This window comes from Phoenix dactylifera, chromosome 11 (genome assembly GCF_051530095.1).
Source record: "Phoenix dactylifera cultivar Ajwa chromosome 11, Ajwa_hap1_PhDact_Kaust_v1.1, whole genome shotgun sequence".
Classification (NCBI taxonomy): Eukaryota; Viridiplantae; Streptophyta; class Magnoliopsida; order Arecales; family Arecaceae; genus Phoenix; species Phoenix dactylifera.
Genome location: NC_143200.1, coordinates 18,675,935 through 18,695,161, shown reverse-complemented (window position 1 = coordinate 18,695,161; position 19,227 = coordinate 18,675,935). Strand labels below are relative to the sequence as shown.

The 19,227-nt window shown below is 38.2% G+C and overlaps 1 protein-coding gene across 1 annotated transcript; it reads right to left on the bottom strand.

Moving 5' to 3' along the window:
• Window positions 1-5,967: 5,967 nt before the first annotated feature.
• On the bottom strand, window positions 5,968-18,050 carry LOC103718439 (uncharacterized). Its single transcript, XM_008807265.5, has 8 exons — window positions 17,704-18,050; window positions 11,015-13,842; window positions 8,937-10,287; window positions 7,874-8,211; window positions 7,579-7,782; window positions 7,107-7,204; window positions 6,526-6,617; window positions 5,968-6,424 (listed from the first exon to the last, which is right to left on the bottom strand). The coding sequence occupies exons 1-8, from the start codon at window positions 17,888-17,890 to the stop codon at window positions 6,390-6,392; spliced, it is 5,133 nt and encodes a 1,710-aa protein (XP_008805487.4). The 5' UTR covers window positions 17,891-18,050; the 3' UTR covers window positions 5,968-6,389.
• Window positions 18,051-19,227: the final 1,177 nt, after the last annotated feature.

The following is a 19,227-nucleotide window of genomic DNA, read 5'->3' as shown; positions in this document are numbered from 1 at the left end:
ACAGGAAATGATTAAGGTTTGGAGACCATATTTAAGGGAGAATTAATAACATGAGATGTGTCTGAAGTTTTTTCCGAAGAAATGCTTTGTCCATGAGACATTTGACACCTACTAAAATGATTTGCAGGGGCATAAAGGTTAAGAATTACATAGCACTAGAAGGTAGGGTTGTGATGAGTGCGACGGCTGTGATCTCGCTAAGCTTCTTTCCAATACAATTCCTGAGGTCAACAACATTCACTGTGGAATCTCCCATCAAGCTATTTACAGAATAGCAGGTGCCAAAAAGCGACAATTCTGTCAGATTTTACTGCTAAACTTGACTGCAACTTTCCAAAAACCTCCTAATTTCACATGACAGATCTTGTAACTCTATATATCTAGGGTTGGGGGAGGTGCAGTGCAACTTCAAGTGTGTGGTCTGAGAAGGCTACGTGAGCATTTGGAGTTTCTCCTTCAGAAGCCTCTGGCTAACACCATTATGATCCTTTCTGTATTCTCTTTTCTGCATTCTTAAATCTATACTACGAAGCATACGGCTGCCTCCAGGTAAGTAAATCAATTATAAGAATGATACAAAATACCATTATTAAAAGAAAAAGAAGAAAGCTACTCCATTGTTAATTTAATATTAATCATAATCAGCATAAGCAGCATTTATAAGATGTTTCTAATTTCTTCAAAAAATTGGCTGTTGTTAATGTCTTACTTTTATTCCATCTAATATGCCCTCAATCTCTCACTAGATCTTAATTTAAATCTTTGTTTTGGAAAACTTCTCAATGAAGAGGATATTACATGGATTTAACCAGAAGTAGGATGTCTTTTCTGTCAAAATTAAATTGCATATGAGGTGCCATTGCTAATATTTCGATCAAGTGTTCCATTAACTTAAAGAAGAGATATTTTAAATACTAAGTTAATGAATGACGTGCTTTAAACTTAAAATTGCAAGAAGCTAATCATGAAACAAACTTGTGGAGTATTATAATTAAGGTCTCTAAACCAGACTCTGGGAATTCAAGCAGATCAGTAAGCACAAAAAAGGGAAAACTAGTGGATGCAATGGCAGTTATTGCAATCTTTAATTGAACTGCAGTAGTAAATACATGCATGATGCTAGAGATTAACTGGCTTACATCGATTAGCAGCCATATAGAGTAGTAGCATATTTAAGAGTATTTATCAAATTAACAATTCACCTAACCGTATGGATTCTAAAACCATAGGAGCTGTTTAACATTTATACAGTACTAGTTCAGAACTTGCAGTATATTTTGAAGCATAAACCATAAAGTCAAAGAGTATATTCTAAGTCACTACCAGCTCAAGACCTCATAACATTCAGTCATGCACTCATGGAAAAAGCTTTACGTGACTTAGACGGCTGTTTATATTCACACAGTGGGAACAATCTTTTCTTTTTCTTCCCTCATTGGTACATAAGAAACAAAGTTTGTTGCAAGTAAAATAGTAGAGAGGTAATAAAAATCTCAAGGATGCCACTGCAATAAGAGGCAGGAAAGCGTGTGGAAAAGAGTCATTAATGCAGAATAACCTTGACGGTCACAGATACTTGCTGATGTTAAGCAACTATAAAAAAACAAATTTTTCCAAGGATAACAAACCAACCATTATTATAACAGCCTTAGGCCCATTTGGCAGAGCTTTTGGTGGGCCAGAAAGTACTTTCTGACTCTCCAAAACTACTTTTGGATGATATAGAAGTGTTTAGTAAAAAAATCGAGAAGCTGTTTTAGCTTTGTCATAAAGCTAAAACATCTTTTTGGGAGAAACTCCAAAATTGAGCTTCTTTAGAAAAAACACTTTTAGCATGTGTCGGAAAGCTATTTTAATTTATATTTTTTTTTGAGGACCAAAATACTCATGATAAAATATTACAATTACGATTAGCAGAATTTCTGGACCGGAAAAGGTTGTTTCAGTCAATAAGGACTTTCTGTTATACCGCAGTCATTAGAAGGACAGAGAATTAATTTACGCTAATAATTATTTTATTTTATACTTTATTATTGTATTATACTATAAATATAATATAATATAATATTATATCATAATACATTGATATGTTATGTTATATAATATCAAATTATGTTACATTATTATGTGATAATATAGAATATTATATAACTATATTATAATAATATTATATTACATTACGATAATATATACTATATCATATATTTATGTATTAATATATATTATATTTTATTATGCTCTGTTGTATAATATTATGCAATATTTTTTTTTGGTCATTTTGTCATACCAGAAGTACTTTTTCAATTTATTTACCAAACACAAATTAAAGTCTTATCGCACTTTAGAAATATAGTTGCCAAACAGCAAATAGCTTTTTATAAAAGTTCTACTTCAAAAAACTCTACTTTCGAAAGCTCTACCATTAATAGCTCTGCCAAACAAGGCCTTAGGATAGTCAGCGGATAAATTACCATTTTAACAACTTCCAAAGTGAGATTTATGATAACAACCTGCACTGAATAGTATAGATGTAAATAACCGTAAACAAATTACTGCTTTCTTGATTTAGTGGCTACAAGCATGGATTATGTCATAAATTACCAATGCATCTATGCTCACAACATTTCATAAGATTAACCAAACTCTTTCCTATATAAAGGGAGATAAACTACTGTGAGGATCTGAACCGGCGTATTTAGTCTCACAGTGGTTATTCACTAGGTAGATTTTTGGTACTTATATAGGATCAATGAACCTAAATAATACCTTTCGGCTAGCTATTTTGGGTAAGGTCCTAAGTTGTTATAAATGTGGTATTCGAGCGGACTCAGATCATGACCCATATAAACTAGGAGACACTGTAACACGGGCTCATTGAGATTGACCACGGACCGATCGTAGTGCTTGAGATTAGATTTGAATGGATTTGGACTCTTAGCCTGACGAGGACGTTAGGACTCGGATCATGACCCATATAAACTAGGGGAAGTATGTGACAATCCGTGCAGTATAGGATCAACGAACTTAAGTAATATCTTCTGGCTTGCCATTTTAGGTGAGGTCTTGAGTTATTACAATTACAAATATCAAATTCTTTCAGAAAAAACTATTACTATAATATAATTTATAGAAAATACAAATAGTAGATGCAAAACATTAAATTATATATGTAATAGCAACTCCAAGCAAAATAGTAGATGCAAAACATTAAATTATATATGTAATAGCAACTCCAAGCAAGACAATGTACTAATTATAATATGGAAGCCCATGCAATCAGGGGAAAAAATTCCTTCATTAACAGCATTGCTGAAAACCATGGAGTTGAAATTCCCTAAGATTACCCTAAATCTTAAAAAAATCTAAAGAAGGCAAAGTTGTATGTAGAGAAGTAATTTCATCCTTAAAGCGCATAAAGTGCCAAATTTGGACCTTTTGGGATGCCAACCTAAATTATATGTATGGTAGTGGGTGGAAAACGGTCGGCACGGATTTAGCGCGGGCGTGATAGAATTTTCTAATTAAAGATTTTTTTGGCCAGAAGAGTCCTTGAAAAATTAAGATTGTGAAAATTACCTCTGAAAAAGAATCTAGTGTCCTAAATTTTTGAGATTGTCTGATTTACATGATCTCCTCGTCTATTAAAATTCTCGACTATGGCTGGCGCTCTCTCCCTCGGCATCCCTTACGTTCCCTTAATATAATATATATATAATGGTGTATTTTTAGTAAATTATAAATGATTCAAATTAGTTTCAAACTCAATGTACGCTCATGTTTGTGTCTGTTGTATGAATTTATGTTCTAATGATTGAAGCAACAAAAACTCTAGAGATGTGGACTTGTTGAGAGTTACCTGCCTCCTGCAAAGTAAGCGCTGTAGAGAATGCAACACAGGAATACTTAATTCCTTGACCCAAATAAAACATTCCCATATATCCATCATAAGTAGGGCCATCAGCTGTCCGTCTAGCTAGCTCATTGCCGTGATATGTACTTAGAAGGAAAGATCCAGAGACCAGCTGCATCCAGGTGACATGGCAATTGCATTAACTTCAAATCCTCAAACTAGTATTATGTTATAAACCCATAGATCTAGCACATAAATTAGTTCTAGAGATTCAAAACCCATTGTTTTTTTTTTTTTGATACACCGGCTTCTCACTCTACTCTAATGTAGGTGTAGCCAATCGAATCAAAAGTAAGAACCTGGCACAACGGTGCTGGAAGGACCCCCTGGTGAGTCCAAAAAACCTCTTTAGAATGTTGCACCACATATGTAGCCACCTAATCGGGGGCTCGGTTTGCTTCTCGGTAGGCATGCACAACCTGAAAGGTGCTGCATCTTTCTAATATCTACCGAATGTCATGAAGTAGAGGGCTCGCATCCCCCCTCCACCTCTCCTCTCGTATCCAGTCTATCATTGTGCTTGAGTTTCCCTCCAGAATGATGTGTTCCGCCTCCAGCAGCCAGCTCGCGAAGGCGATACTTTCCCAAGCTGCCCTGAGCTTCGCCCCTGCAGCTGACAACCCAACGATGCGTTAGCCTCCCGTAGCAATCAATTGTGAGTCGTGGCTCCTAATCACAAAGTCCATACTTACTCTACCTCCCTCAATGGCCACACTGCTATTGAAATGTACCTTGAGATGGCCAGGGGGTAAGGGTACCCAAGAGACAAGGATGAACCCGGGCGCTGTATCAACAGAGTGAGTATTCCAGATATCCCCAACCATCCCAGATGAAATCGGCGTATTCAAAACCCATTGTTATTAGGTGCAACGGCCGTCAGTTTAGTTTATTAAATTTTCATCAAACGATAGATCTAAGCGAATCTCAGATCACCATTCTTTCTAACATTCCAGTTGCTTGGACTCTCCATGAGTAACTCTGGAGAAAACAGTCAAACAATGATGACTAGGGTTGGTATGAAAAGTTTAGTTACCAGATTTTCAAAATTGTGGGATTAAACTACAATCCATATAAAACTAAATGAAACGACGACATCTATAAAAGTGGAAGAAAATTATGCAAGTATTATCAGAGGCTTACTTTCATTTAAGTTAGTTGGAAGTAAAGCTAGTCTCTCTTTATGTACTGTACCGTCTGCAAAAGTGCATAAAGAATGTTGCGCTATCACATAGTAGCCCGCAAGGCCAATAAGGGTGACAAATTATAACATATTCCAAGGGGAAAAAAATGACTGGTTTCTCCGGTTGATATTTTTCCTTTTTTTCGTTTCATTTGCAAATACTAAATGTTGTTTTACAGCAAGCAACACAAATTGTGTAATTTCTCTTCAGGTGTTAATAGCTCGAATTTGCCTTTTGAAAAGCTTTGCAAGAAAGATATCAGCTATTACAGTTTTTTAGCAGATCTTGGGTCATGTCATTGAGACAGCTGGCCAATTATAACCAAGTTAACTAGTAAGGCATGCTAAGCAGCCAGAAAAGAACCAGTCATCCTACATGATCTACACCTTACTTACATGGCATTCATCCAAATGCAATATAATAATAAGTTTAGTATTTTTACTACACTATTGTAAACTAATCTACTCTCTTTTTTCCTAGTTTCTATTACATATTTTCACCATAACATATGTATTAGCTTTCTTTTTCAGAGTCCAATTTGGTAGCTTTCGCATAAGAATATGCCAAAAGTAGATGTTGTCATCCTCAGCATATAACAGATATGATTCAAATCTTCAGACAATGCGCGCGCGCGCGCAGAGAGAGAGAGAGAGAGAGAGAGAGAGAGAGAGAGAGAGCATGTATCAGGATGAAGAACCGGAAATCCTAGTTATCTTCATCTAGTGAGTTGTATGGGGAACAATTAAGAGTATATGCACAAATATCTGACAATAGTCAAGTGTAAAACTTAGGAAAATGTTTTCCATAAGGAACTCGACCGTTCTATGAATTTCTTATATACACAAAAAAGGAAGTTTAAACCATGGGGCATACACATTCTGTAACCTGCAGAATGAGGCTATGCAGTGGTCTGATTGCATGCAAATAATTGGTACATGAGAAGCAGCGTTAGCATTCCAGCTGCATATTGAGCACTGTACTGACAGCATGATGATATCAGAGCTGTGAACCACACATGCAATATATGTTGTTAGAGGGGGGTTGGGGGGTGCTGGTGGTGGTCGAGCATGCACATCTTATTGAACACCCCCTCCCCCAAACCGGGAAAAAGAAAAGGAAAAGGAAAAACCTTGGTGTCTCCAGATGGTAACCCTGCCAACACTACAGCAAATAAATGATGCCTAAAGAAGGGGAACCATATGGCACAACCACCAGATCATTTTGGGAGCTCCGCAGATACACCACTATCCAGATCAAAGGATCACCGTGCAGGCAACTGACCAAACATCGCCATGTGATCACGATGGCAGCCGAAGAATACGAGGCAAAAGAACTGCAGAAAGTGAAGATTGGATGGCGCTATCAGCCTATAATTGATGCACCAAATATTTGTTCTGGAATAAAGCATCCTTGGTTGCTTTGCCCAGGACTTACCTTCATTTAAGTCAAAAGAACTCTTACGACAGAAGATTTCTGTTGGATCTTGCCATTGATTGGAAAGTAAAATTTGATCCAAGCATTCTCTCCTGCAAATACCAGTGCTACATTATTATAATTACTTTGGAAAGACAAATTGATAGTTCTGGGGAAAAAAAAACATAAGTAAAAATCCAAATGAACTGCCTGCTATATAAGTTATGTAATAGGAAGAGCTACTAGTGTTCAAAACAAAACAAGGTTGGCATGTGCCAGTCAATGTCACATGTCCCAGTGAAAACTTCAACACTCCCTTCATCCAGACATTTTTGGTGCGAGGATCCTAGCCAATCAAACCTTCTATTATTTATTACTTATCAGAACAAGTTCAAGTGGGAAACCAGAATAAGGTCATCTAATTTTTAGGGTTACTTTCAGTAAAAGATGGTTACTGAAGAGACACATAGTCAAATCAATGCAGCAACAAGTACTGCTTAAAGACTGTTGAAACTTGTAGAAAATGAACTCATATTATAAATATGGATAAGATATGTGCATGCTTTTATCAACAGTCAGCTAAATAAAAATTAATTGTTCACCTTGCCCAGGAAGGAATGTATTTCTTTCTGCGCCTAATTTCTTCTTCTGCATCATCATCCTCAACTTCAGAGTCTTTGTATGGAGATATCTCATACAACTGCAAAACCAATAAGATCAAGATCAACAACGATCTAAGTTAGCTAGCAACTTCATACTGAATGAGTGCAGATCCTTGCCCAGATTTATCCACATTTAAAATTTAACAACAGAAAAAATTCTAGTGGTTCATCCATACTAGCAATTATTTTCATTACTAAATGTTAATTAAACTGAATTGCTCTTAGACAGCCTTGTAGCTTATAGCACTTATCCAAAAACAAATCCAGCATTGCCAAATGAAAGTCTCAACTATAAACAAATAAAATTACATGGAAGTTACAGTAAACAAAGCCAACATAATACCATTACTTCTGGTCTCAAAAAGACTACTGATAAGTAATGCAGAATCTAGATCTGCTAGGGCAATATTACCTTTTCAAGATCTTTTAATTCTTTAGAAGAATCAGGGCCTGCAAAGGTATTATTTCCATGTATACCTTCCCTCACTACCACCTCGGTGGTGCTGGGTTTCAACTCAGCATCTTTTCTGCACCCAGCAATTTCCCCTTCTTTTTCTGATTTCGATGGGTGATTTGCTTGTTCCATTGTTTCTTTCTTCCTTCGTTCTTTCTCATCCTGTGAAAGTCACCATACAAATGTTGATGTGAAGAACATATATGTCAAATGGACATTAGCATATTAATGAAGAATCAAGATAAGAGCTTACTGCAGCTTTGCGCCAAAGCTCTCTTTCGTCTTTCTCAGCACGTAATTTTTCCTCCTGTTCCCTTTGCAATTTTCGAGCTTCTTCAATGCATCTTCTCTTTCTTTCCTTTTCCCTTCTTTCTTCTTCTTCTCTCTGCCTCTTCCTTGCAGCTACTTCTGCTTCCTTTTTCTTCCTTTCCTCTTCTTTCTGCTTTTGCTTGAGCTCTTTCTCCTGTTCCAACCTTGCACGCTCAAGCCTTGCGGCTGCTTTCCGCATTTCACGCTCATTTTGTTTCTTCTCTTCAAGACGCTTTGCAGCTTCAGCAGCCTCTAATGCTTTGACTTTAATTTCTTTCTTCCCTGCAAGGCAACAACTATCGCATTAGTAAGGCATCAAATTTAAGGGAAACTTTCTTCTTTTGCTCATGCAGTCACAAACAGTGACCATGATTTTTTATCATTTTAAAAAATATAAAGATACTGAATGGCCCAAGACAAAACACAATAGTACCTTGTATTACTCAGTTGCGACCTAGTAGAAAAATTCTAATCTTCGGAGTCATGATATATATAGCCTTACTCATCCTTTTCTTCCTTTATCAGTTTATAGCAACTAACTGTAACTGACTGCAAATTTTTTTAAGAAAACAAATAGTGCTGACAGCAGCTGAAACTCCAAGCTGTAGCCATCTACAACAATGGCTACTTCAGGAGGAATAATAGTTTTAAAAATGTAAATGTAATAATTCTGTAATAAGAAATATGGCATCTACTGTTTTTGAAGTAATTTTAGGTTTTGAGCTCAGCTTTCATTCTTTTTGTTAGAACAAGTAATGAATTTTACATTTCATAAAAATACTGAAAATGAAAAACAAAGAAGAAACATAATCAGAACAACTTCAGTTGGGTTTTCCCAAATTTCTTCCTGTAAATGTTTAATGAATCTCTAAATAATCCAACATAACTTATCAAAATAGATTCAGGTTTATATAAGCTGCGGCATAATGGATTATTTACCCTAAAGACACTACTTTATATAGTCTTTTAGTTATTAAAATTTCAGCGGAAAAAATCAACAAAATCACCTTTTGCAGTTGCTGCTTGCTGCTTTTGTTGGACAACTGGAATAAAAGAAGATATATTGGACACGATATTGCTGGGCTTGTATCCTTTTTCTAGTTGTGGCCGGCTTTTGTTTCTATCCCCTGCTTTTCTAGAAAATTCTGGTTTACTGGACCTGCTATTGATAGATTCAGCTGCTTTCTGAACTCGATTTCCATTAACAGGAAGGCTATGATTCTCCTTGTCAACTATTTCAGGCTTTCTGGCACAAGCATTTCCCACAATCATACAGACACTGTTTCGAGTCCCAGAGTAAGACTCTGCGTTCACAGATTGTAGATTGACTCTTTCAGCAAACTTCTCGGAAACAGAAGCCAAAGTTGGTGCATTCTGATATACTGCAGTGATATCTAGAAGTGCTTTTCTGTCAGTTGACACCTTGATCTCTCTTGAGCCAACTCTCTCTTTGGACATGTCTAGTTCATCTGGATTTTCATTTTCTTCAGTGGTGCTGGTATTTTCATCAATACGAAAACATACTAGTTCTGGGTTAGAACCCACTGTCTCTGAGCTGGCATAACTTCTCCCTGAAACCTTTCTCTGGCAGGACTTTTCAACTGGAGGGGTCAAAGGAGGCTTACCAGCAAGCCATCCAAATCTTGCACTTGTAGAAGGCATACTGTGAGAATGAGATTTTCCATTGAAAGAACCATCATATTCTAATTCCAAGTTGCCAAAAAGACCATAAATCTTCTCATCGTCACTTTCCTTAAATTGTTTCATATCAACATCATTAAAATGGAGTGGATTGCTTGACTCCATGTGCTCCAGAGTCCCGGCAGGTAAAGATTGATAAACATCAGGAAGTCTATTAATTTTATACTTGGTAGAAGGACGAGATCTTGGGGTAACCAAATTCCTAGAGCTGCACAACTGCTCAAGCACAGAATCCTGTTCTCCTGCAAGACTTTGAAGATCAGAATTGTAGAAGACACTGTCCTCTATTGTAGAAGGAACACCAATGCTAAATCCCTCAAACTCTGGCATGGTCTCATCGCAATCAGCCATGTCATATGCATAAAGACTTCTTTCTGTATCATTCATATTGGTCTCTTCAGTAGGTTCCACATGATAACCAGGACTCTTCGTTATTTTATGACTTAATGTGCTCCTGCTATGCATTAAATCATGATTATCTTCTGAAATACAATGTTCTTTTAGTTTAAAGTCAGACAATTCAGACACACCCACTTTGTTTGCTAAACAAGTTCCAGATATTCCATCTATCAAATCATGAAAAGATACTCCTTGTCTATGTTCAATTTGTAATGGAGCCATCATAGTTCGTTCCTCAGCTTTTAAGCAAGAACCATCCTGCCAGGCAAGACTGAAATATGAGTTGCTATAACAAGACAGACATGAACCTAATTATTACATACATGTTTAGACACACACATACACACAGACCCACAAAAAAAGCATACACTCAATAAACTTAAGATATCTAAAAAATGATTTCAGATATTAAAAAGCAGATTGCTTCGTTATGCTATTTGATGAACTCTGCCATGCAACACAAAGCAATATAACAGAAAGAGACCGCACATATATTTATCCTGTTAGATGAGAAAGCTTTTGTGTTCTTATAAATGGAGTGTATAATATTTTTGAAGAAGCAACTTGAACAATCAAAAATCATATTGTAGTCATTAAATATAAACAGTACATCCCTGCTTTCATTAAACAGCAGGGGCTTAGTTTGTGAAATTTAAGGTAAATTAAATAACTCCCAACCACTTTGATAAACAGTGAATCCCCATACAAAGCATACAAAAACATACACAAACATGCAAAAACATATGTGCAAACAGGTAATGCGCACACACACATGCGCGCGCGCGCACACACACACACTCATACATGCATACATGCATACATGCATCGACACAGATGACAACAACATGCATATGCAGACAGGCAAGCACTTGTACAAACACATGCGTACATGCTTGCTAGCGTACACACCAACTACTGCAGTATAATTCTAATTGTGTTCTGCAATATGAACATAATGTAAGGAAGTTACACAAGATTTCTATACCTCTCTCACACAGAGCTTCTTGCTAATTTGTAGAACTTCAAGAGGACTCTCGAGGGCTGCGTTTGCTATCTCACTTTTCAAATCACTTGGTAATGGAGAAGACTGTAACTCCATACCATCTCCTAAAGCATTTTCTGAACTCATCTTGCTTCTGCAGACACTGCCCTTATGAACATGCAGGGGAGGTTTAAACCTCATCCTAGGAGAAGTAGCCAGGATATTATTTAATTGTCCTTCCAATTTTCTCCCTTTAGGCCATGAAATTTCACACGCACGGGCAACAATTTTCCTTGATTGTTTCGAACTGCTTGCAGCATTGGTTTCCATTAATCTAAAAGAATCAAGCTTTTTTTTCTGGCTACTCGAGCTCCTTAAGGAGTAACGAGCTTCTGGTGCTGCAATGTGAGCTTCAATATTATTTGGTGTTTGTACGTGCTGAATGACAGTCTTCTCTGCAACATTCTTTGCACTTGCATAAATATCACCTTTGATGGTTTCCAGCTGCATGGAATTTTTTTCAGGACAAGGTACACTGATAGCATTTGCTCTACAAGAACCAAAATTCTCATCAAGACTGCTTGAGTTTCTATGAGCTTCAGCCGTATTTGGCATCTTCCTGACAGTGAGCTTCTCCTTGATATTTCTGATATCAGCAGTAACCACAGCTTCCTGAGGCGAAAAGAACTCACCAATTTTATTGGAAGAAACTAAAACAGAATCATTTGATCTACAAGAACCCATAATCTTATCACATATAGTTGAACATCTTGACGGATGCTGGCATTCTACCTCCACAACATGATTTTCACCAGCACCAGATATTGATGCGGGCGTTGCAAAACTTCTATTCCCAAGTTGCACTGCACTGGTGTCAGCTTTTTCAGCTTCGATGCACATGTCATCTGCTTCAGAGAACAATAACTCTGGACCATCACTGAGAAGGGGGTCTGTCGGTTTAATTGAGCCGCCATTTGTTTCTTTGATGAGCATTCTCTCACAATTCTCATCTGTTGGGCACTGAACAGGCTTTCCAATTGAATGATTCTCACTAACATTGCTCCTAGACATCACTTCCAAAGCTGACATGACCGATATATGTGAAGGTATATCATCACAGTATATAAATTGAGGATTACATTTGGGCTTCACCGTTACAAGTAACTCAGAAATCTCTTCACAAACTTCACCTGAGACCCTTTTACTTTCATCTGTTCTCACATCTTCCAAGGCAGATAAGACAACCTCTTCCTGAATCTGCACATTTGCTGGAGAAACATGAGCTGTTTTCAAAGATCTGTGGGACGATTCTTCTTTCACTGACTGCACAGCGTCCAATTTTATATCATTCTCAAAATTGCCGCCCTTGGTTTCTTTCCCCAAGGAAGCAATAGAATTCCTATCCAAATTAATCTGCTTCATAGTATCAAGTAGATGATCCTTTGATTCAGCTGAGGAATTGGTCTCAGACTGCCTGCTGGCTACCATGATTGTTCGCACATCAATGAGAGGTACACTAAATCGCTCTTCCAAATTATGCTTCCCCAGATCTCCTGATGAACTTTCAGAGCTACAATCATGTTGAGCCCTTGGTTGACCTGAAAATTTTGTACTACAGTTTAATATAGAGTCACTCATAGAGGATGGAAGTGTCAGTTCATTATTAGAGATCCAATGTGTTGGTTTCACAGGCAACCAGGCAGGTGTCTGAGAATGCTTATTGCATGAACTAGGGAGGGAGTGACACTCTGAGTCATCTACTTCAACCAATTTAAGACTCTTGTTTGCACATCCCTCTGAAACTCTGCCAGCTTCCTCTGTTCTTTGCAAAACTTCTCCAGCGTGCAGGACATCATCTTGAGGCTCCCTGCATGCTAAAGAACAACGTGCTTTCATAAAATCTCCGGAAAATTGATCCTCTTTTAGTGATTGCATGGCCTCCATCTTTGAAAGGGTAACCTCAGAGTATTCTTGATTTTCTTTTTCAAAAGCAGTAACAGGATTGTCATTTGAACCACAAACTTCAATGCCATCGAAAAGAAGTTTCTTTGGTTCAACCAGAAAATGCGTCTGAGACAGATCTGGAGCTGCAGTGCATGCCATCCTCAACCCAGAGTTAACAGGAGAAGAAGCATCTGAGGCAAGCCCCTTCACTGCAGCTTGTCTAACACATCTCTGTGGAGCCACAGCGTCATCAACATTATTTCCTTCAAGAGTGTCTATGTTTCCATACGTAGCTGGCCAGAAACCCATTTGATCTTCCGATGCTTTCTGTGTTCCAAATTGCACAGGTATTAAAGGTTTAGCTGGTTTCGATAACTTGTGAAGAGAATCAGGTTTCTGAGATGCTCTTCTTGATCTAGTGGCTCGACCACCATCTACATTGTCAAAAGCCAACAAGTTCATAACTGATGTTTCCTTAATACTATCAGGCTTCAAGGAGGCAACCCTAGACCGAGTCATTCTACCAGTATATTGATCCATAGTACTTTCATCTCCAAAACTTGTAATTTTTGCTTTCTTGCTGAGATGATTCTCCATATCCCTTTGCCTCGATCTGGAATGCTGTATCCTTGCAAGTGGGTCAAATTCAGCGTTAGCCTCAACATCTTTCAAGCCTATCATATCAGAATCTCGTTTAATGTTTTCAAGGAAATTATCAGGAACCACTTCATCAATTGGCTCTGTGAAGAAATTTTGATTTGAAACACACATTTCATTGAAGAAGCCACTGGGCTGGGACACATTCGCACCCCTCAGAGTTGGAAGGGTGTAAAGATTGTTGTTGTTTGTTGAAGGAGTGGTAGCCCGTGGGAGTGGGAATAAGATTCCTGAAGTTAGTTGTTCTCTGCTTAACTCAGTATCAAGAAAATAATTCGCCAAATAAAGAAAATATATAACAAAGAATAGAAAATATTGCATATAAAGAACTGAAGCTCAGTAACGAAAACTATGAGAATGTTTCAATAATTGACACAATTACTTTGAGGAAGATATCAACACAATATAAATCCAAATAAAGATTATGTACTTAAACCACCTCCCGCCTGCCCTCCTCGCGACATGCATTGAAGACATAAAACCAAGAAAATGGAAGACAGACCAAGAAGAAGATCAGACATTGTAATGAGAATTTAATATCAAGGATAAGTAAATTGTTAGGCATTTTATAAAATATCCTCATAATAGGTGCACCAAATATAAATATGAATAGGGGTGCAAATGGGTCGGGTTGGGTCGGGTCCTGAGTGATCTCGATCCGATCCGGTTTTTTGTTCGGATCCTAATTTTGGACCCAGATCCGACTTGGTTGAAGATCGGGTCGAGTCGGGTCGGGTCCGGGTCGGGTCCGGATCCGAACCGGGTCCGGTCCGGGTCCGGGTCCGAATCGGGTCCATTTTTTGTGTTTTTGAGAAAGGATTTGGGCAAATCTAATTTGGTCATTATCATAATTATGAGGTGCTGGGTGACCCATGACTTGAAAGACTTGCAATCGACCTCCAGTCAGAATAAATGACCCGTGACGTACTAACTAAGTCGGTCTACAAGCCAAATTTCATATCACACTATTTTTTATCTGACGGAACTTGGTGTCTCCCAGCTCCCCTCTCACAAGGGCAGAAAAAATCCCTAACCTTCTTCCAAAATCCAATTCCATTGCAGAAAACTGGCACATGACCTATCAGTTCAGCGTTCCCTCACTTTCTCCCTTCAAAAGTTAAAAGAAACAAAAACCAAAAAACAGAAAGAAAAAAAAAAACCAGCTACCGAGACACCAGACCAGAGGTATCAACAATGTAATAGATCGAGAGAGAATCCTGACGGGCCGAGGTTCCATTGGATTCTATGAACCTATGCCTGTTGCTATCCTTCCTACTCTCCTTAGAACTTTTCCCCTTCTTCTTCTCTCTCTCTCTCTCTCTCTCTTCGGGTCCATTCGGGTCGGGTCGGGTCCATTCGGTGAACCCAGACCCGTCCCAGAAAATGATTCAGGTCCAATTTTCGGACCCAACTCGGACCCGCGGGTCCAAAAATTCGGGTCGGGTCAGGTTTACACGGGTCGGGTCGGGTCATGGGTCAACCCGACCCATTTGCAACCTTAAATATGAAGCCTTCATCTGATTCAAAAACAACCATCTCACTTTCTCCCTTCAAAAGTTAAAAGAAACAAAAACCAAAAAAGAAAAAGAAAAAAAAAACTAGCTACCGAGACACCAGACCAGAGGTATCAACAGCGTAATAGATCGAGAGAGAATCCTGACGGGCCGAGGTTCCATTGGATTCTATGAACCTATGCCTGTTAATATCCTTCCTACTCTCCTTAGAACTTTTCCCCTTCTTCTCTCTCTCTCTCTCTTCGGGTCCATTCGGATCGGGTCGGGTCCGTTTGGTGAACCCAGATCCGACCCAGAAAATGAATCGGGTCCAATTTTCGGACCCAACCCGGACCCGCGGGTCCAAAATTTCGGGTCGGGTCTACACGGGTCGGTCGGGTCATGGGTCGACCCGACCCATTTGCAGCCTTAAATATGAAGCCTTCATCTGATTCAAAAACAACCATTTAGATTTCTAATAAATAACCTCTATCTATCATGAAAAGGACAAAGAAGAGCCCCATACCATCTAATAAGTGCAGAGAGAGTTCTAAGTACTATGAGTTGGTCCACAACTAAGGAGTTCTATATATGTTTCTACATGCCATCTATCAGCATTAGGAGTACATGTTAGTACAATAAAATGGAAAAAATTTAAAGATTCCAACAAAATGAATGATAGAGCCACGGACACGACCAGAGAAAGAAAACACAAGATTTAAAACCTATGCTCAAAGGGCATGAAGTAATATGCCTACAAAATTCTAAAAAAGAGAGGAGGATTACATGGGCCTGAACATAGAAGAACCACTGAGAAAACCTGACATTAAGGTCCTGAAGCAATGCCATCAACAAAAAATGAGGGTCCTGAACCACTGTTCAAGATAAAGCCATTAAAGAGAAAAACATGGTTCACCACAATGACAACAAACTGACAATAGAAAAAGCAGGTGCCTCATGATATTACAACTAATCAAAATGAGACAATGGAAAAAGAATTTAAAATTCGGCGAGCAAAAACAAATCAATGTTTATTAGGTTTTGAAAATAAAAAAACTACTTTATTACAGTGTTATAAAATAGGAATGATGTACTGTGAGGTAATTCATGTCTTCATAAAACTGAAAATGGGTATGGCAAGAAAATTTGAGGCCATAACTCATAATGGATATGTAATAAACTTGATATTCATATCCAACATTAGACACTGCACAAACAAACACACGCATATGTGCACAAGTTGCAAGCAGAGGGCCATTGCAAGGTTTTGTCATTACATCTCACACTAGCATGACACTTTTTCATCAAGACACCTTTTTCAGGCCATTCATGTTCTTACCCCAGCATGCAAGTTAATACAATCTGGGGACAGTTAAGGCATAAATCTGGTCAGTTGGGCCTCACATTTACATGGGTCGCCATGAACAGAAAAAGATATACTTTAGGTCCAGATCTCAGCTCAAACAGTGAAACAGAGTGGATAAATACAAACCTGGTTGCTTTGCACCTGGATGAAAGCCTGGTCTAAGAGATGCATTGAAGTCACATTTCTCTCCCGCTCTATTTTTGAAGTCAATGAGAGACCTTTGCTGGTTCACTCAAGGCAGCAGGCCACCAATAGCTACAAACTCGACAACCCCACAGAATGGAGTTGCAACTCTATTGCATTTTCCTAAAACCTTGATGCTAGGTAAAGGACAAGTCAAAAGAAGGCACATTTTGTGGTAAACAGGTCGGTGCTACAGCACAGCAGAGCTTTTAAGATGCATTCCTATATTATTCTTAAAAAAGTACAGAACTATGAATTTACAGCCCCGTAATGTTTTGAAGAGCAATGTATGTAACTGTTAATGGAACTAAGAGAGGTGTACAAGGTTTTCCAAATTCAGTACCAGAAAAAAAATCAAGCAGTGCTGAACACTTAAAGATAATTGTGATTTCCAGTAACCAAGAGGCCAACTTGCCCTATAAAACCGAGAAATGTACGGAAAAAAAGATTGAAAGAAAGCACTCCTGTAAAGTTTGCCGTCTCAACAAAATTTTTTTAAAAAAGAGAGAGAAACATTCCTGAATTGAGCATCTAACCTTAACCTACAAAAAGGAACTCGGAAAAAGGATTGTTCCCTACAATAATCATCGTTACATGCATATTAATCAGAACTCCAAATATCGCTTCTAATAGCGCAAATAAATAACAGCAACAATTCACAGCTAATTGTGGCCAATAATTCAAGAATCCGAGGTCCAAGACAAATTATACCGAAAAAAAAAACAAAAATGTCATAGCTCCAAATAATCAGGAAAACACAAGAACGAAGAGTATCCCGGAGCTTTAAATTTTTTGTTTGGTACATCCAGAGATCTAAATTCACCGCAGTGTTTTAAACCTATGAAAACCCTACGACCAATTCAAGAAACCTGTAATCTTCGAAGAGTCAAAAAATCAAAAACCAGAAAGCTCCAATCTGTTTGATTCCCAACAAAACCCTAAATCCTAAACTCTCAATTCAGTAATTTCACCAAGGTAATAAGAAATCCCACAGAAATATAGAAAATTATCCAGAATAGGAACCCCAGAGCGGGGGAGAAAGCGAGTACCATTGGAATCAGGGCAACCAGGGGCGTCCGGTTTCATTGTCCACAGCCACGGCGGAGGGTGACCACCATCGGCGAGGACGTTGTAGGCCAGGGACTGGCCGTAGGAATCGATCTGCTGCCTGAGCTGGCCCTCGATCCAGTTCTTCCGCTCGAAGATCTGCATGAAGAGGTGCTCCATTGTCGACATTCTGCCCTAATCCGGATCGATCGACAGCGAGGGAGGTGGATCTGGAACCCTCGCGAGACGAAACCCTAAGGAAGTCAATCTAGGGTTTTCTCTTCGCTCTCCAGAGAGAGAGAGGGAGCGAGAGAAAGCATTTGAAAGGGGGAAAGCATTTGAAAGTCCTGAAACCGTTGAGGCCGAGACTACGGTACGGTATACCGTCAGACGTCATCACAGGGGTTCTGCTACTCCGTAGAAGGGGTATCGTGTAACAAGATTAGACCGGGACAAGAACCGGTCCGACAGGACGGTTCAGATAAACCGGAAGGAGTCGCATTTTGAGGGGCAAGTGGTGCCCTACACGTTTGCTAATTTCTATGGCTTGTAAGGTCAAATTGGGACAGGTTTTGCGCAGTGTAATTATATGGGACGATAATTGAAATTGATCAAATATTTTGGTAATTTGACATATTGGATGCTACCTACATTAAGGGCATGTTTGAATGATCCAACATGATGGGGCTGAATTTCACCATGGGTTTGTAGATTGGATTGCATATTTAAACATAACTCATGTTAACCAAACACGTCCTAACTCAAATTCCATGGGAAAATAAAAACCTCCATAAACTCTTGTTTCTTCCTGCAGACCAGCAGACCTACAATATAGGATTTAATAAAATTTTACGTGTGTATATATATATGTGTGTGTGTGTGTATTTGTATCAATAGAAATGATGTACCTATTAATATATACACTTTTATGTTCATACTTTGAATGTTGACATATAAATATATCATCTAGTGGATTAAAATACAGAATATCAAAATAGGAAACCACAAAAGATCATTGTCATTGTCTCCTATTAGATAAAAATAATTAACATTGTTTAAAATTATAGTCTTAGATATGGATACTTATTGAATCTACAGCTTTGCCATTACAAGCTTGTGCACACTTAAAAGGTTTTTTTTTTTGTGCCCACTTGTTCAAAATATGTTGATAGTTATCTAGTTTTAGATCCAAATCTAAACCAGATCCAAGAAAAAAAAATCAAACTCATTTACATTCCTAAAGAAAGAAGAATATAGTAAAGTTATTTAAGTTGGAAATCATGTTGGAAGCCATAGGGGGTCTGATAAAAAGGTCAATTTGGGTTTTGTTAAATCCTTATCTAATCTTGCTGGTAATTTATAAAGATTTGGGATCAAACTAAATCTAACCTGAAGGTCCCAAGGCTTTTTATTTAAAGAAAAAGCCCGAAAGGTCCAGTACAAACTTTGTGCATGTTTCAAATGGTTAATTTAGTTGGGGTCACATTAGTGTTAAAACCCATGGAAGAATGCCACTAGCTAAAGAT